At 42.7% G+C, this 14,729-nt stretch overlaps 1 protein-coding gene across 4 annotated transcripts in view; it reads left to right on the top strand.

Annotated features, from left to right (window-relative positions):
- LOC129697457 (uncharacterized) overlaps positions 1-14,729 on the top strand; it is a 73,036-nt gene that overhangs the window by 22,116 nt on the left and 36,191 nt on the right. For all 4 annotated transcript variants that reach the window (XR_008723527.1, XM_055636048.1, XM_055636046.1 and 1 more), the window contains exons 8-13: positions 1,680-1,826; positions 7,982-8,084; positions 8,859-8,987; positions 9,752-9,931; positions 11,005-11,255; positions 11,966-13,090. Coding sequence is in view for 3 of the 4 variants with exons in the window: in XM_055636048.1 (XP_055492023.1) it covers positions 1,680-1,826; positions 7,982-8,084; positions 8,859-8,987; positions 9,752-9,931; positions 11,005-11,255; positions 11,966-13,090 (1,935 nt within the window). In the remaining variant the exon portion in view is untranslated. The remainder of the gene's footprint in view (positions 1-1,679; positions 1,827-7,981; positions 8,085-8,858; positions 8,988-9,751; positions 9,932-11,004; positions 11,256-11,965; positions 13,091-14,729) is intronic.

The raw sequence follows: 14,729 nt of genomic DNA, 5'->3' as shown, positions 1-14,729 counted from the left end.
CTTGTGCTCTTGCATAGAATTGGAAGGGAGGGATCCATGACTATGGATTGCAACTGTTGAGGTCTGGGATTATAAGACGTAGGAGCAGAATTAGGCCATTCGGCCCATCGGGTTCGCTCTGCCATTCCATTGTGGCCAGACACAAAATGCTATATTAACTCAATGAGTCAGACAGCATCTCTGGAGAAAAAGGATTAGGTGATGTTCCGGGTCGAGACCCTTCTTCAGACTCTGAACTCTATTCCTTTTCTCTGGAGATGCTGCCTAACCCGCTGAGTTACTCTAACACTTTGTGCCCATCTTCGGTGTAAACTGGCATCTGCAGTTCCTTCCTACACATTCCATCATGGCAGATCTATTTGGAAGTGGCATTGAATTGGAATAGACAATAGGTGCAGGAGTAGGCCATTCGGCCCTTTGAGCCAGCACTGCCATTCAATGTGATCATGGCTGATCATCCTCGTTCCTGCCTTCTCCCCATATCCCCTGACTCTGCTATTTTTAAGAGCCCTATCTAACTCTCTCTTGAAAACATCCAGAGAACCTGCCCCCACCACCTTCTGAGGCAGAGAATGCCACAGACTCACCACTCTCTGTGAGAAAAAGTGTTTTTTCGCCTCCGTTCTAAATGGCTTACTCCTTGTGATGTCTTTGTAATGTAATATATGTAATATATATATATTGTGTAATCTAAATACATTGTGTAATCTAAAATGGAAACGCGTGCCTGAGCCTCATGATTGAGGTCAAGTGACCTTCAATTATAATAAGCAGTGATTGCAGAATAAACGGGCTCTTGACTCTTACTCGGTGGTGGACGTGTCTTCTTTGTGCTAGTCACAACAGAGCCTTACCTCATTCCGCAACCTTTACACTCCTTATTCTTAAACTGTGGCCCCTGGTTCTGGACTCCCCCAAAATGGGGAACATGTTTCCTGCCTCTAGCATGTCCAAACCTTAACAATCTTATATACTTCAATGAGATACCCTCTCATCCTTCTAAACTCTAGAGCAGTGGTTCCCAACCTTTTTTTGGCCATGCCCCACCTAATCACCTCTAAAGTCCTGATGCCCCCCCCCCCTCCCATGTGTTGATATATAATTGTTATCATTTAAAACCTGAACTCCGTTTCAGCTGAAGAAGCTTAAAACGCCAATACCTTGGTTGTAATAGCCCCCCTTAAAAATCAAATTGGACCCCTGTGGGGTGTACGCCCCACGTTGGGAACCACTGCTCTAGAGTGTACCAGCTGCTCCATTCTCTCAGCATATGACAGTCCCGCCATCCTGGGAATTAACCTTGTAAACCTAGGCTGCACTCCCTCAATAGCAAGAATGTCCTTCCTCAAATTAGGGGACCAAAACTGTACACAATACTCCAGGTGTGGTCTCACTAGGGCTCTGTACAACTGAAGAAGGACCTCTTTGCTCCTATATTTGATTCCTCTTGTTATAAACGCCAACATGCCATTCGCTTTCTTCACTGCCTGCTGTACCTTAATAATTTAACACTTTTCATTAAATCTTAATTTATTTGGTTTGATTAAAAACTTGTGTGTATTTAATTTTTCTAATGCAACATTTTTGGTAATCAACATTTTGTTTCAGCAATTTTAACCCTTTATTGCCTGGTTGCGGGTTTAAGTTGGTTGTGAAATCTCTGCTTGTTTCTGCTTCAGGGATCTGGGAATTGATGATCTACTGAGAAGGTGCGAGGAGATTATTGAGAAGTTCAGGGATCCAAAATCTGATCCCTGTTTTAATGCCATGGCTGGGACTGCACAGTTTCAGCAGGAGGCTGATGAATTGCGAAAGAAAGATGAAAGGTATGTGTTTAGTTTCTGCAATGCTTATTGTACCCTGAAATAAATACGGTGCTGGAGTGTGAGGGGAAGGTACAGGAGCCTGAAAACAGTCCAGAGTCACGAACAGCTTCTTCCCTACAGCCATCAGGCTATTAAACACTACAACCTCAAATAAGCTCTGAACTACATAGACTATTATTGTTATTTTGGCAACATAATTGTTTTATATTTGTTTTATTTATATACTTTTTTTCCTCATTTATTATATTGTTTACAGTGTACTATGTTTATATATTCTGTTGTGCTGCTGCAAGTAAGAATGTCATTGTTCTATCTGGGACATATGACAAAATACTCTTGACTTGACTAACTCTGCGGGTCAGGCAGCATCTCTGGAGAACATCGATAGGTGAAGTTTTGGGTTGAGAATTTTTTTTTGTTTAGAGATACAGCAAGGAAATAGACCCTTCAGCCCACCAAGTCCACACCTGTACACTAGTTCTATCCTACACACTAGGGACAATTTACAGAACCTACAACCCTGCATGTCTTTGGAATGTGGGAGGAAATCGGAGCACCCGGAGAAAGCCCATACGGTCACTGGAGACTGTACAAACTCTGAAAATGAATACAATACAAGCTAAATATCAAAATCCTAAAGTGGAAACAAGAAACAGAGCTCTGGAAACAACAGAGCATGCACCCATGAGGATGAATCTGTGATCATATAGATCCTTATTTGTTCTTGCAATGATATGATACAGTGAAGCCAGTTATCAATAGGACAATATCAGCAATTAATCAGACAGAGAAGCTGTAGTGGGAAACTACTTTCTGAAATGTAATTAAAAATATAAGCAAGACGATTAAGATGGAGACTGGAAAATCTGGGTGCAAAGAGGACTTGAGCACGGGTGGCATGTGCAGCGGGTCGGGCAGCATCTGCAGAGGGAAACGGATAGTCGACGTTTCATGTTGAGACATTCATCACGACTGAAAGAGTGGAGGAGAGGTGGCCAGTATGAAGATGTGAAGGAGGTGGGGCGAGACCTGGTGTGCGTTTGCTAGCATTTAGGTCGGACCCCATCCAGGTCAGTGGATGGTTAGAGGACCCCATCCAGGTGAGTGGATGGGATGATAAAGCGGGGTGGGGGGTAGGGAGAAGATTAATAGATGACGTCTGCAGGGGGGAGAGAGGGGTGGAAATAATTAAAAGTCTGTACTTGGTTCATAGAGGCAACCAGGGCTGTAGATGATGGAATCTGATGGGAAAGGCTTGTGGAGTATGGGCCCAGGGGGGAAGTGTGGTGTGCGGAGGGAGAGAATCCGATGCGGGGAGTGTGTGGGTGATGGTCAGATGGGGGGGGAGAAAGAAGCTGGGTGAGTGTCTATTTCCATTGACAGGCTTTGCTTGACCCACTGTGTTCCACCAGCAGTCCTAATTTCACATTAAAAGAAATCTAATGACTGAAATCATATCGTAAGATCATTAATTATAGGAGTAAAATTAGGCCATTCAGTCCATCAAGTCTACTCTGCCATTCAATCATGGCTGGTCTATCTCTTCCTCCTAACCCCATTCTCCTGCCTTCTCCCTGTAACCTCTGACATGGGGAGACAAATGAATGAGGCTTTGACATTAGGCATTGCCTAACTCCAGAAGGGGGCTTGTTCGCTCGGTGTTCCCACCCGGCACTCTACAGCGACTGACCCCCGTTGTGAAGCCAAGAAGAATCCATTCCACGGAGGTGGATGAATGCAGAATGGGCAGGGCTTGCACGATATGTGGAGAAGGTTATTGAATTGTAAAGGAGATTGAGTGGGAGATGGAAATTCCTGAGTTAATGAATGGCAAATCTGAGGATGAGCCAACAAATTTAACACGGATGGCGCAATTTGAAAGGAGTTGAACCGCCTTGACTATGATGTTGGTGGGAGGCTACACAATAATCATCTGTTTAGAAATATGCCATTTATTTCCATATATTTTGTCTCTCGCACTATTGTTTGTGTGTGTGTATATATGTGTGTGTATATGTGTGTGTGTATATCCATGTGTGTGTGTGTATTTATGTGTGGGACTCTCAAAGCGCTGAATGACCTACTCCTGAACCTACTTTCTAGGTTTTTAGAACAATGAAATTCAGACTTGCTGCAGCACAACAAAATATGTAAATGCTGTATATGTGTGTGTGTGTGTGTGCACAAGCATATATATGTGTGCAAACACATATGTATCGTTTTTCTCTCGTTTATTGTTTACAGAATACTCTGTTTACATATTCTGTTGTGCTGCTGCAAGTAAGAATTTCATTGTTCTGTCTGGGACATACGACAATAAAACGCTCTCGACTCTTGATGGAATTTATCCATTACTACACTTAAGGGGCTGTCCCACTTGGGCGATCTAATCCACGCGTTCTGGCGAGTTTGCCCCGACTCATACTCGCAGCATGGTCGACACGAGGTTGTAGGAGGTCTTTGAAACTCTCCTTCATGCTCAAGATTAGCCCCCGTGTACACAAGGCCTCGGCTAGGTTGTGGCGTATTTTTCAATGTTGAGATCACAGGTACTATTGCTCCTCGGTCATGGGAATTATATTAAGGAGTCGTATACTAGGAACAGATAGACACAAAGCTGGAGTAACTCAGTGGGTCAAGCAGCATCTCTGGAGAGAAGGAATAGGTGACGCTTCAGTTCGAGACTTTTCTTCAGACTGAGAGTCAGGAGAGAGGAAAACTAGAGGTGTGAAAAGGTATGAAGAACAAATGAATGAAATGTATAAAAAGAACAAATCAAAGCTAGCGATCATCCATTGTTGGCTGTGGAGAAGGTGGTAACGAAGGGTATGGACTGTGAAACTAGTGGGACTCTAGGGTGGGGAGGGACGGAGAGAGAAAATGCTTGGGTTACTTGAAATTAGAGAAATCAATATCTATACCACTAGGTGGACACAGAATGCTGGAGTAACTCAGCAGGACAGGCAGCATCTCCAAAAGTTACTCGGAGAAGGAATGGGTAACTTTTCGGGTCGAGACCTTTCTTCAGACTTCTTCGGTCTGAAGAAGGGCCTTGACTTGAAACGTCACCTATTCCTTCTCTCCAGAGATGCTGCCTGGTCTGCTGAGTTACTCCAGCATTTTGTGGCTACCTTTAATTTAAACCAGCATCTGCAGTTTTTGTCCTACTTCATACCGCTGGGTATGTTTCCTGAAATTGTAGACTAGCTCCTTCATCTTGCTGACATTGAAGGAGAGGTTGTTGTCTTAACACCATGTTACTAAGTTATTTCTCTTTGTACCCCGGCTTGCCATTGTTACTCCGTCTTGCCATTGTTTGCAGTCCGGTGCGTTCGAGTGGTGTCATCTGCAGTTTGTAAATGGAGTTGGAGCATAATTTGGTTACTCAGTTATGAGTGTATAGAGAGTACAGCAAGAGGCTCAGAATGTTTCCTTGCTGGTGTTGAGATTCATGGTGAAGGATATTTTATTGTCTATCCTCACCGATTATGGACTATGGGTTAGGATGTCAAGGATCCAGTTACAGAGGGGTCTACTGATTCTTAGGACCAGGAGTTTCAAGATCAGTTTGGTAAGGAGATAGACACAACTTAGCAATGTTACAAAAATTTGAGATTTTAAAAATCAAGCCTGCAATTTATCCCATCAGATAAAGCATAAAAAGAAGTTTAATTTGATACCTAATTGATTTCATATCTTCAGTATTAAAAATGTTATGCCCATTTTCATACTCGGAAATTAGCATCTTGGTCCCTATTGCTTTTCCATTGACTTAACACAAAAGCTGTGATCGAGGAAAGTCAAAAGCCCATAACTTTCTTAAAAATTAAGAGAACTGAATGAAATTTTCAGTTATTATAAATTGAAGCATTCTGAAACAAATATAAAGCATCTTACTTGGATGACCCGAAATTAAATCATATTATTAGATAGTTACCTAATTATAGCTAATTACAAAATTGACTGTTGTGACGGAAATAGTAATAAACACCGAGACTGCCTTGAAAATTCAAAAATGTGATATTCTCAAGATCAGAACTTTAATATTAATGTATTATATGCTGTAAGTCCATAACAGATAGGTAGATAAATTACAATTTCTAGCAATACACCGACTTTATGGAGAAGATCAGTTGCTAGCTGGTACACCGGCATATCATAATCAGTAGCATCATCATACTCCTCAGATTGTAACCAATAAGCAACTTTGTACACCTTGTTTTTCCTCAACTTTTCAATTTTGGCATTGTAAACTACAAGTTTTTGCTCTTCAAACCATGCGTGACGCCTTCCTGCCCACTACTTTCCCATTAAGAATGTCCTGTAGATTCCATTTCTTAAGAAAAGGATATATATTTAAAATAACCTAAGTATCCAAATAACAAACTAATGCCATTCACACAAGAATTCGCAATATAACATGATTTTTAAATCTCACTGTCATGAACTTATATGCCAGATGGAAGGAATTTAATGTTTAAATCCCATAAATTAATCCAAAAAATGCTACTCAAAATATAATCAAAATTATTGTTTTTTGCACAATACATGTGACTCAAACTGTTGTGAATATTTAGTTTAAAAAATAATGATCATGGAGAGACAATAACATAAAATATAGACAATTTCAACGGCTTATGACATGATTGTCCAAAATAAAAGAGCATTTTAATCATCTTGCGAGTGGGTGATTCTGGAACACGATCGATTGGAACGTTGCATTTGCGGTGAATTTGAACCCCATATCAGCAGGAAAGACACTGCCGGTTCGTATGGGGCCCAAATAACATTTTCGCAACGTAAAATTAGATTAAAGCCATCCCAAGAAGCAAGATTATATGTAAAATAAACGACTTACCCTTTGTTTTGTCCCGTTCTTGCGATCTGTCACGTTGTAGGCGTTGAGAGCATTAGAAGTCGCTTTTTATTTAAATCCAATTATTAAATTGTCCAGCGGATTTTTTTTTAAATAAACTGGGAACGGAAGTCCGATTGATTTTTCTTCAGCGGCTAGCACCCTGGGGAAATCCACCTCCGACTGCTGGAGTAACTCAGCAGGTCAGGCAGCATCTCTGGAGAAAGGAATGGGTGACGTTTCCATCAGTCCAGCATTTTGTGTCTATATTAGTTGTAAACCAGCATTTGCAGTTCCTTTCTACACAGTTTGTTTAGGAGTATGATTAGGAGGCAGAGCTACAGTAAATAAATAGGGGTCTGATGGAAGTATCCCACAGTAAGAGGGTAAACGTGGGTGGTGTGGGGTGGGAGAAATAGTGAGTTTGTGGTGAAAGGTCACTGAGTAAGGTTTTGGTGATGAGGAAGGCCATTCATTAGTCCAGCGATGGCCACTTCAATTCCACAAGGTTTCATTCTAGGGCTGAGTGGGAGCATTCTTACTCTGGATGAGAAAGTCACGAATTGAAATCTCATTCCCAAGAGTTGAGCATTTTTTTTCCAAGGCTGACATATCTTGCAACTGTACTTTTTAGAAATCCCATCACTTGGATGAGATATCATTTGTCAACACAAAAGTAACTGCTTTGCGCTATTCAAACCTATGCCACTGAAGTCCCGCACTTTGTCACCGTGGAGGCAAAATATGTCTTGTCTTTTAGCTTCCAGGATGTCCTTTCACATTTGAGGACTTGTCTTCACTTTCCAGTGACCAATTCTTTGTGTAAACAGTGCAAGAGTAGACTTGCTGTTGTATTCTTTTGTTCGTGGAAACCATCTTTAGTTTAGTTTAGAGATACAGCGTGGAAACGGGCCCTTCGGTCCACGACGTCCAGTGATCGCCCGTTCGCACTAGTTCTATCCTGGACACTCTGGATAATTAACTGAAACCAATTAACCTACAAACCTGTACACCTTTGGAATGTGGGAGGAAACCGGAGCATCTGGAGAAAACCTACGCAGGTCACAGGGTGAACGTACAAACTCCGTACAGACAGCACCCTTGGTTGGGGTCGAACCCGAGTCTCTGGCACTGTAAGGCAGTAACTCTACCACTGCACCACTGTGCGGTATCATTGTTTACGGGTACCATCTAGTAATTCATTGTGATAAATTGGTTGAAGAACCTCGTCTTGTATTATATAAGTTTGACGTTTATTCGGTAACGTCAGTAACATACTTTAAAACTTTTCCTCGGGCAGGTTAAGGGCAGCTGCGAACAAGGTGGAATTACTATGGCAACAGGCTCTTGCCAGGGCTCGGCTTTTGCTGAAGGACCTTTGGTGCAGGGAAAGTGCTCAGCAGGTAAGGAAGGATAAACGTGCTCTCATTGAACAATATGAAAGCAAAACTTGCCAGAGGTTGAGAATATGAAACTGAAGCAAGATGCTGGAAAGGCTCAGCAAGTTGAGCACCTCTGAGGAGGAAGAAAAATTTGTTGTTTCAGTTCAGTAACCAGTACTGCTGAAGTGATGCTGTGGACCAAAGGACTGTCAAGGATCTCGGATTTAATAGGAACTGAGGGGTCATTTATTTTTACTCAAAGGGTGGTAGGTGTATGGAAGGAGCTGCCAGAGAAGGTAGTTGAGGCAGAGACTATCATAACGTTTAAGAAACATTGAGACGGGGGACTCTGGATGCATAGGACAGGTTTAGTCATACAAGCCAAATGCAGGCAGGTGGACTAGTGTAGACGGGATATACTGGCCAGTGTGGGCAAGTTGCGCTGAAGAGCCTGTCAATGACTGTCAATGTCCATGGTTCTGAAGTAACTTTGAATCAAGCACTTATTGGGTAAGACACCAATAAAATTCACATAGCCGTTCTGTAAAATGGCCAGGGTTAAATTCGTTTGTGATTGTGCTGTGTTACATTTGTGTTTTGTTTAAACAAATGATGTACCTGTGTCTGGGAATCTTCATCAATAATGTTCATGTGTGCCTTGTGATGGCATCAAATTGTGCCACTATGGAGAGAGAACTGTGAGACATTATTGGTGCATTGATACTACACATAGCTAAGTAAGTGCAAGTGCTAAGTCATTAACAGTGATTTTTTTTTTGTTGCTGTTGACTTCAGATTAGTGATTTGATTATCTCTGAAGGAATGGGGAAGATTCATACGTACAAATTAGAAATTGCAAATAATTTGAGCCAAGCAGAGATTCTAAAATTGGATTATGATGCTACTATTTACAACCCTGCAATGGTGAGTTTTTAAAGTTTTTTTTCTATGCTGAATGTTCTGCGTCGAGAATGTATCATAATCACAATTCAACTGTGTTCTGAAAATTCAGGTTTAAATGTAGTGGGAGCTACATTTGTAGCTACAAACTACTATCTCAGCACAATGGCGCAGCGGTGGAGTTGCTGCTTTACAGCGCCAGAGACCTGGGTTCAATCCCGACTATGGGTGCTTTCTGTGAGGAGTTTGTACATTCTCCCTGTGACCACGTGGGTTTTCTCAGAGATCTTCGGTTTCCTCCCACACTCCAAAAATGTACAGGTTTGTAGGTTAATTGGCCTGGTATAAATGTAAAAGTGTGTGTATGATAATGTTACTGTGCGGGGATCCCTGGTCGGTGCGGACTCCAAACTAAATTAAACACACTAAACTAACAGCCCCCGAGTCATTGGCCTCCCTCCCTCTTTGCTTACTGCAGCTGTTTATCGATCTTCAATGATTTGTGTAGAAAGACATCCACAGTGTCTCTGAGCACCAGCCTTCAACAAGTGAATCTCTCATCGGTTAATTGCACAACACAAATCCAGAAGCATTACATTTCTCTGTTGTTGTTATCCCAATGCACTCAAACTTTAGTGTTATTGTATGTGGTGTAACGGTGAGATTCAGCCAGCAAAAATACTTTACAGGCTGAATACACGACTATTTACCATGGACATGGTGTTTGAATATATCTCAACTACTGCATAGAATTGGTGGTAAGTTCTGTGCCGTTTGTGTTTTTGCAGAAGTTGATCACCGAGTCTGAGAAACTGTTGCAGGAGCTTGATGAAGTAGCTGAATGTGGAGGAAGGACAGGCGATTGTAGAGAGAAACTCAGCAGATTAAAAGACATGTTCCACATAGCTGTAGAACTTCCACGGCAAACTTTAAAAGCAGTGTATGATTTCTACGACATATTTGAAAATGTAAGTAGCTGTGTAAACCAGACAGGCATTGGTGAGGACTTGGCCAGTTGGAAATTAATGGGCTGAATGCTATTTCTTTTGCAGATGTTAATCCCTTTTGTAATTTATTGAAGGAGTAATTTATTCATTCGGTTCCATTTTTTTAGCTAGACTTAAGTTACATAAAACAGTACAGTTATCTCTATATCTATGTTCTTTATCTCCCTTCATCATCGACTATATCTCTCGTTTCTCTTTTCCATGACTTTCAGTCTGAAGAAGGGTCTCGACCCGAAACGTCACCCAATCCTTCTCCCCAGAGAAGCTGCCTGTCTCGCTGAGTTACTCCAGCTTTTAGTATCTATCTTCGGTTTAAACCAGCATCTGCAGTTCCTTCGTACATAAAACAGTACAGCACAGGTACAGGCTTTTCGGCCCACAGTGTCTCTGCCAGACATGATGCAAAGACCAGCTCTCGTATACCTGCACATAGGCCATATACCGCTCCATTACCTGCATGTCCATGTGCCTTTCCAAAAGTCTCTTGTATGTCACTATCGTATCTGTCCCAACCGCCAAGCCAAGCAGCGTGTTCCAGGCACTCACCACCCCCTGTGTGAATAAATAAATAAGTTCATAAGTACTAGGAGCCGAATTAGGCCATTCAACCCATCAAGTCTACTCCGCTGTTTAATCATGGCTGATCTATCTCTCCCTCCTGACCCCACGCTCCTGCCTTCTCCCCATAACCCATGACACCCTTACAAATCAAGAATCTGACTATCTCCGCCTTAAAAAATATCCATTGACTCCACAGCCGTCTGTGGCAATGAATTCCACAGATTCACCACCACCATAAATAAATTAACAGATAAATGAACTTGCCCTACGCCTCCCTTAAACTTTGCCCCCCCTCATCTTAAAGCTATGCCATCTAGTATTTAGTATTTTCAATCCTGAGAAAAATAATCTAACTGCCTAATGTTTTTTATATGTATGGTATTGAGTCTATTTTTTATTATGTGCCGCCTTTTAGGCTTTAAATTCATTCAGCACCGCCGAAGAACCACACTGTAAAACTCTCTTCCTTTCAGGTTGCTGGTTGGTATCATTTACTGTTGCAAGAAATATCTTTCAAAGAGGCAGTTTGTGAGCATCCAGTGCACAGCTGGGGACTTCCGCACGAGGCAGGACATTACCTGAAACCAAGCTGGAAGGAACATGTCAGTCGCCTCTTGCACAAGGCTCCTCTTCCAGCGGCTGAGGACCTGGGGCGGCTTGGACATCTGGCTGACTGCATCCCAGACTCGCTTCACCAGAGGAGGGGGAAGATGCTGTCCCATCAGTAAGTCTTGCCCCATTTGCATGCTGATCATGTTATCCGAGCAGAATTAGGCCATTTGGCCCATCAAGTCTATTCTGCTATTCAATCATGGCTGATCTATCTCTCCCTCCTAACCCCATGCTCCTGCCTTCTCCCCATAACCCCTGACACCCGTTAATAACTCAGAACTTGCATACTTTGCTATGTGTCTGATCCATGTGCCAACACGGCAAATATGGGAGTGAGAGTGGGCAGGGGGAACTGTTTTGTGAGCAGTTGATGGACAGTAAATCTGATTCTCTTCTTTTCCTTGCTGCAAGTTTTTGATTAATTGTAATATGCAATTGGACACAGTTTTACAATCAGGGTTTTAGCATCGGCAGCAGGGATTAGCATCTACATGGCATTTATAAGGAGCTTCCTTTTTTTTAAAGCGGCAAACCCTCAAGATTTTAATAAAAGGGTTATGTGCTTAGAATTAAAAGATCATCAAAAGCTGGTTCAAAGAAGGGTCCCGACCCGAAACGTCACTATTCATGTTCTCCTGAGATGCTGCCCGACCTGCTGAGTTACTCCTTTGAGCCTTTTTTTTAAAACCAGTATCTGCAGTTCCTTGTTTCGTCTTTAAAAGTTTTGTTAGAGCGAGGTCCTTTTATTTTGGAAATATATTATTGGTGCGACTAATGAGATGCGGCTTTTTCTCTTTTTGCTACGTTCTTCCACCTGTACAGGTGCTTTGTTGTAAGAAGGCTGTTGACCGCTCCAGAGCAGGTGTGTCCGATTGACTTGGAACAAGTGGTTCAGTGGCAAGAATCGTATTTAAAGGCGCTGCAGAAGGTTTTGGTTCCTCGTGCCGTCACGTCCGTTGACACTGGCGTTACCAGAGGTGCTGCAAAGGCTCCAGAGAATGCCGACAAACATGTGATGCAAGAGAAGTTTGTGAACAGACGTTGGCACGACCCAAACCACGACTTTGATGTATCCTCGGCGCAAAAACATTTTGATGAAGCGGATGCAATTCGCCGCAGTAGGGCCTGTTTCACCAGTGGTCACGTTGATCGGAAACCGCAGGTAGCCACACTGACAGCTTATGAGGCGGCTGGTGAGTGTGGTAACCAGGAAGGCAAAGCACTGAGCACAAGGCCAACTTCTTTAAGTTCTTTTGACTCTGGAATTGATGGGATTGGTAACTACAACTTCGAAGCTGCAAGATCTAATCACAAAAAAACCAATAGGGAACAGGAGGTGAAAAGAACCTCAAACTCATTACTAATAACTGAGCCTGCACAACTAGATGAAGAGGATGAAGTTAGTGAGGGTGATCCCAAGTGCCTAGATGTTGATGAGTTTGGGCTGGCCGATTCTCCGTCCATGTCAAGTGAAGTACAGTCATTCTCAAAGAGTAATCCAAACGCTTTAAACTTCGAGATAAAAGTCAAGCGCTCAGCTAGCTTGCCCAAGAATCCTTGGGTTAGCCTCCCCGCTGATGATCTTGAGAAGTCCTATGTGGTCACAATTACTCCCAAAAAACCCGCATTGGAGCCAGACGGTTTCAAACATATGGAAGGTGACACCTGCGAAGTCGCGCGGAAGAGTGAAGAGGGAGCGGTGAACAGCTTTAGTGGTACGACTTTCAGCCCAAATAAACGGACTCTAGTAAAGACCACATCATTTGAAAAGGCAGCTGAAGATGAGGAGAAAGTTTTGGTTGCTGGGCAATGTGTTGTGCACTCCAATGAAAGATCTAATCGTGCAGAGAACTGCAGAGAACATCTGGAAGGGAATGCAGAAGTTTCTTGCGATAGCTCTGAAGTTTGTGGATCTAGAATGCTACTGGAAGGGAGTGACAGTGAAAGGTACAACACTATTTCATCTTCTCCATCTCACCTGGCTTTTTACTTGCTTTATCTTGCACTAAACCTTATTCCTCTTATCATGCATCTATACACTGTGAACTGTTCGATTATAATCATGTATTGTCTTTCCGCTGACTGGTTAGCACGCAACAAAAGCTTTTCACTGTACCTCGGTATACCTGACAATAAACTAAACTGGTCAAATTTTCCGTACAGGATTTTGAGAATCCACGGACCCTCCTTGATGTTAACCATGCAAACTGATTCCCTATTCCCGGAGAGGTACAGGAGCCAAAGGCACTTGGCCCATTGTAGACCAATTGGAGATTTCCAATTGAGCCCATCCATCAATGTTTTGCTCGTGGCTCTGTAAATCTTTCTCTTGCCAATTACATACGAATATGTTCTCATCAGCCTTCCAGGCAGTTCATTTTCAAGTCTTCGTTTAGTTTGGACTTACAGCGCGGAAACAGGTCCTTCCGACCAGTGATCCCCACACATTAACACTACCCTACATGCACACAAGGGATGATTTACACATATACCAAGCCAATTAACCTACAAACCTGAACGTCTTTGGAGTGTGGGAGGAAACCGAAGATCTCGGAGAAAACACACGCAGGTCACGGGGAGAATGTACAAACTCCGTACAGACAGCACCCGTAGTCAGGATCGAACCCGGGTGTCTGGCGCTGCATTCGCTGTAAGGCAGCAACTCTACTGCTGCGCCACCGTGCCGCCTGTTTCTTAAAGGGATTTCTTAACTTTCCCTAAATCAGTTCTCTATTAGTTTTTCCCAATTTCTCCCCTAAATTTATGATTTTAAACTCCTATTATATCTCGCTCTTGCCCCTTTTATTCCAGCGAGTAAAGCTGAAGCTTCTCTCATTTAGTGTTTAGTTTAGAGATACAGCATGGAAACAGGCCCTTCGGCCCACCGGGTCCGCACCGATCATCGATCACCCATAAACTAGTTCTATGTTATCTCAGTTTCATAAATTAATGTTCAAATGTGATGGGAACATAATTAGGCCATTTGGCCCACCATGTCTACTCTGCCTTTCTATAATGGATGATCTATCTCTCCCTCCTAACCCCATTCTCCTTCCCATAGCCCTGCCACCTGTACTAATCAAGAATCTGTCAATCATCACCACCTTAAACATATCCATTGACTTCGTCTCCACAGGCTTCTGTGGTGATGAATTCCAATGATTCACCACACTCTGACTAAATAAATTCCTGCTCATCTCCTTCTTAAAGGTATGTCCTTTTTATTCTGAGGCTATGCCCTCTGGTGCTAGACTCTGCCACTAGTGGAAACATCCACTCAATCAAGGCCTTTCACTATTTGGTAAGTTTCAGTGAGGTGCCCCATCATCCTTCTGAACTCCAGCGAGTACAGGCCCAATGCCATCAAGCGCTCGTGTGTTAACCCATTCAGTCCTGGGATTACTCTCATAAACCTCCTCTGAACCCTCTCCAGTGCCAGCACATCCTTCCTTTGACCTTGGGCAAAAAATTACTCGCAATAGTCCAAACGTGGTCTAACCAGTGCTTTATAAAGCCTTAGCATTACATCCCTGTTTTTATATTCTAGCTCTCTCAAAATAAATGCGAGCATTGCATTTGCTTCCTT

This window comes from Leucoraja erinacea, chromosome 5, assembly GCF_028641065.1.
Source record: "Leucoraja erinacea ecotype New England chromosome 5, Leri_hhj_1, whole genome shotgun sequence".
Classification (NCBI taxonomy): domain Eukaryota; kingdom Metazoa; phylum Chordata; class Chondrichthyes; order Rajiformes; family Rajidae; genus Leucoraja; species Leucoraja erinaceus.
Note: the sequence above shows the minus strand (reverse complement) of the source record. Positions and strands in the feature narration are given on the sequence as shown.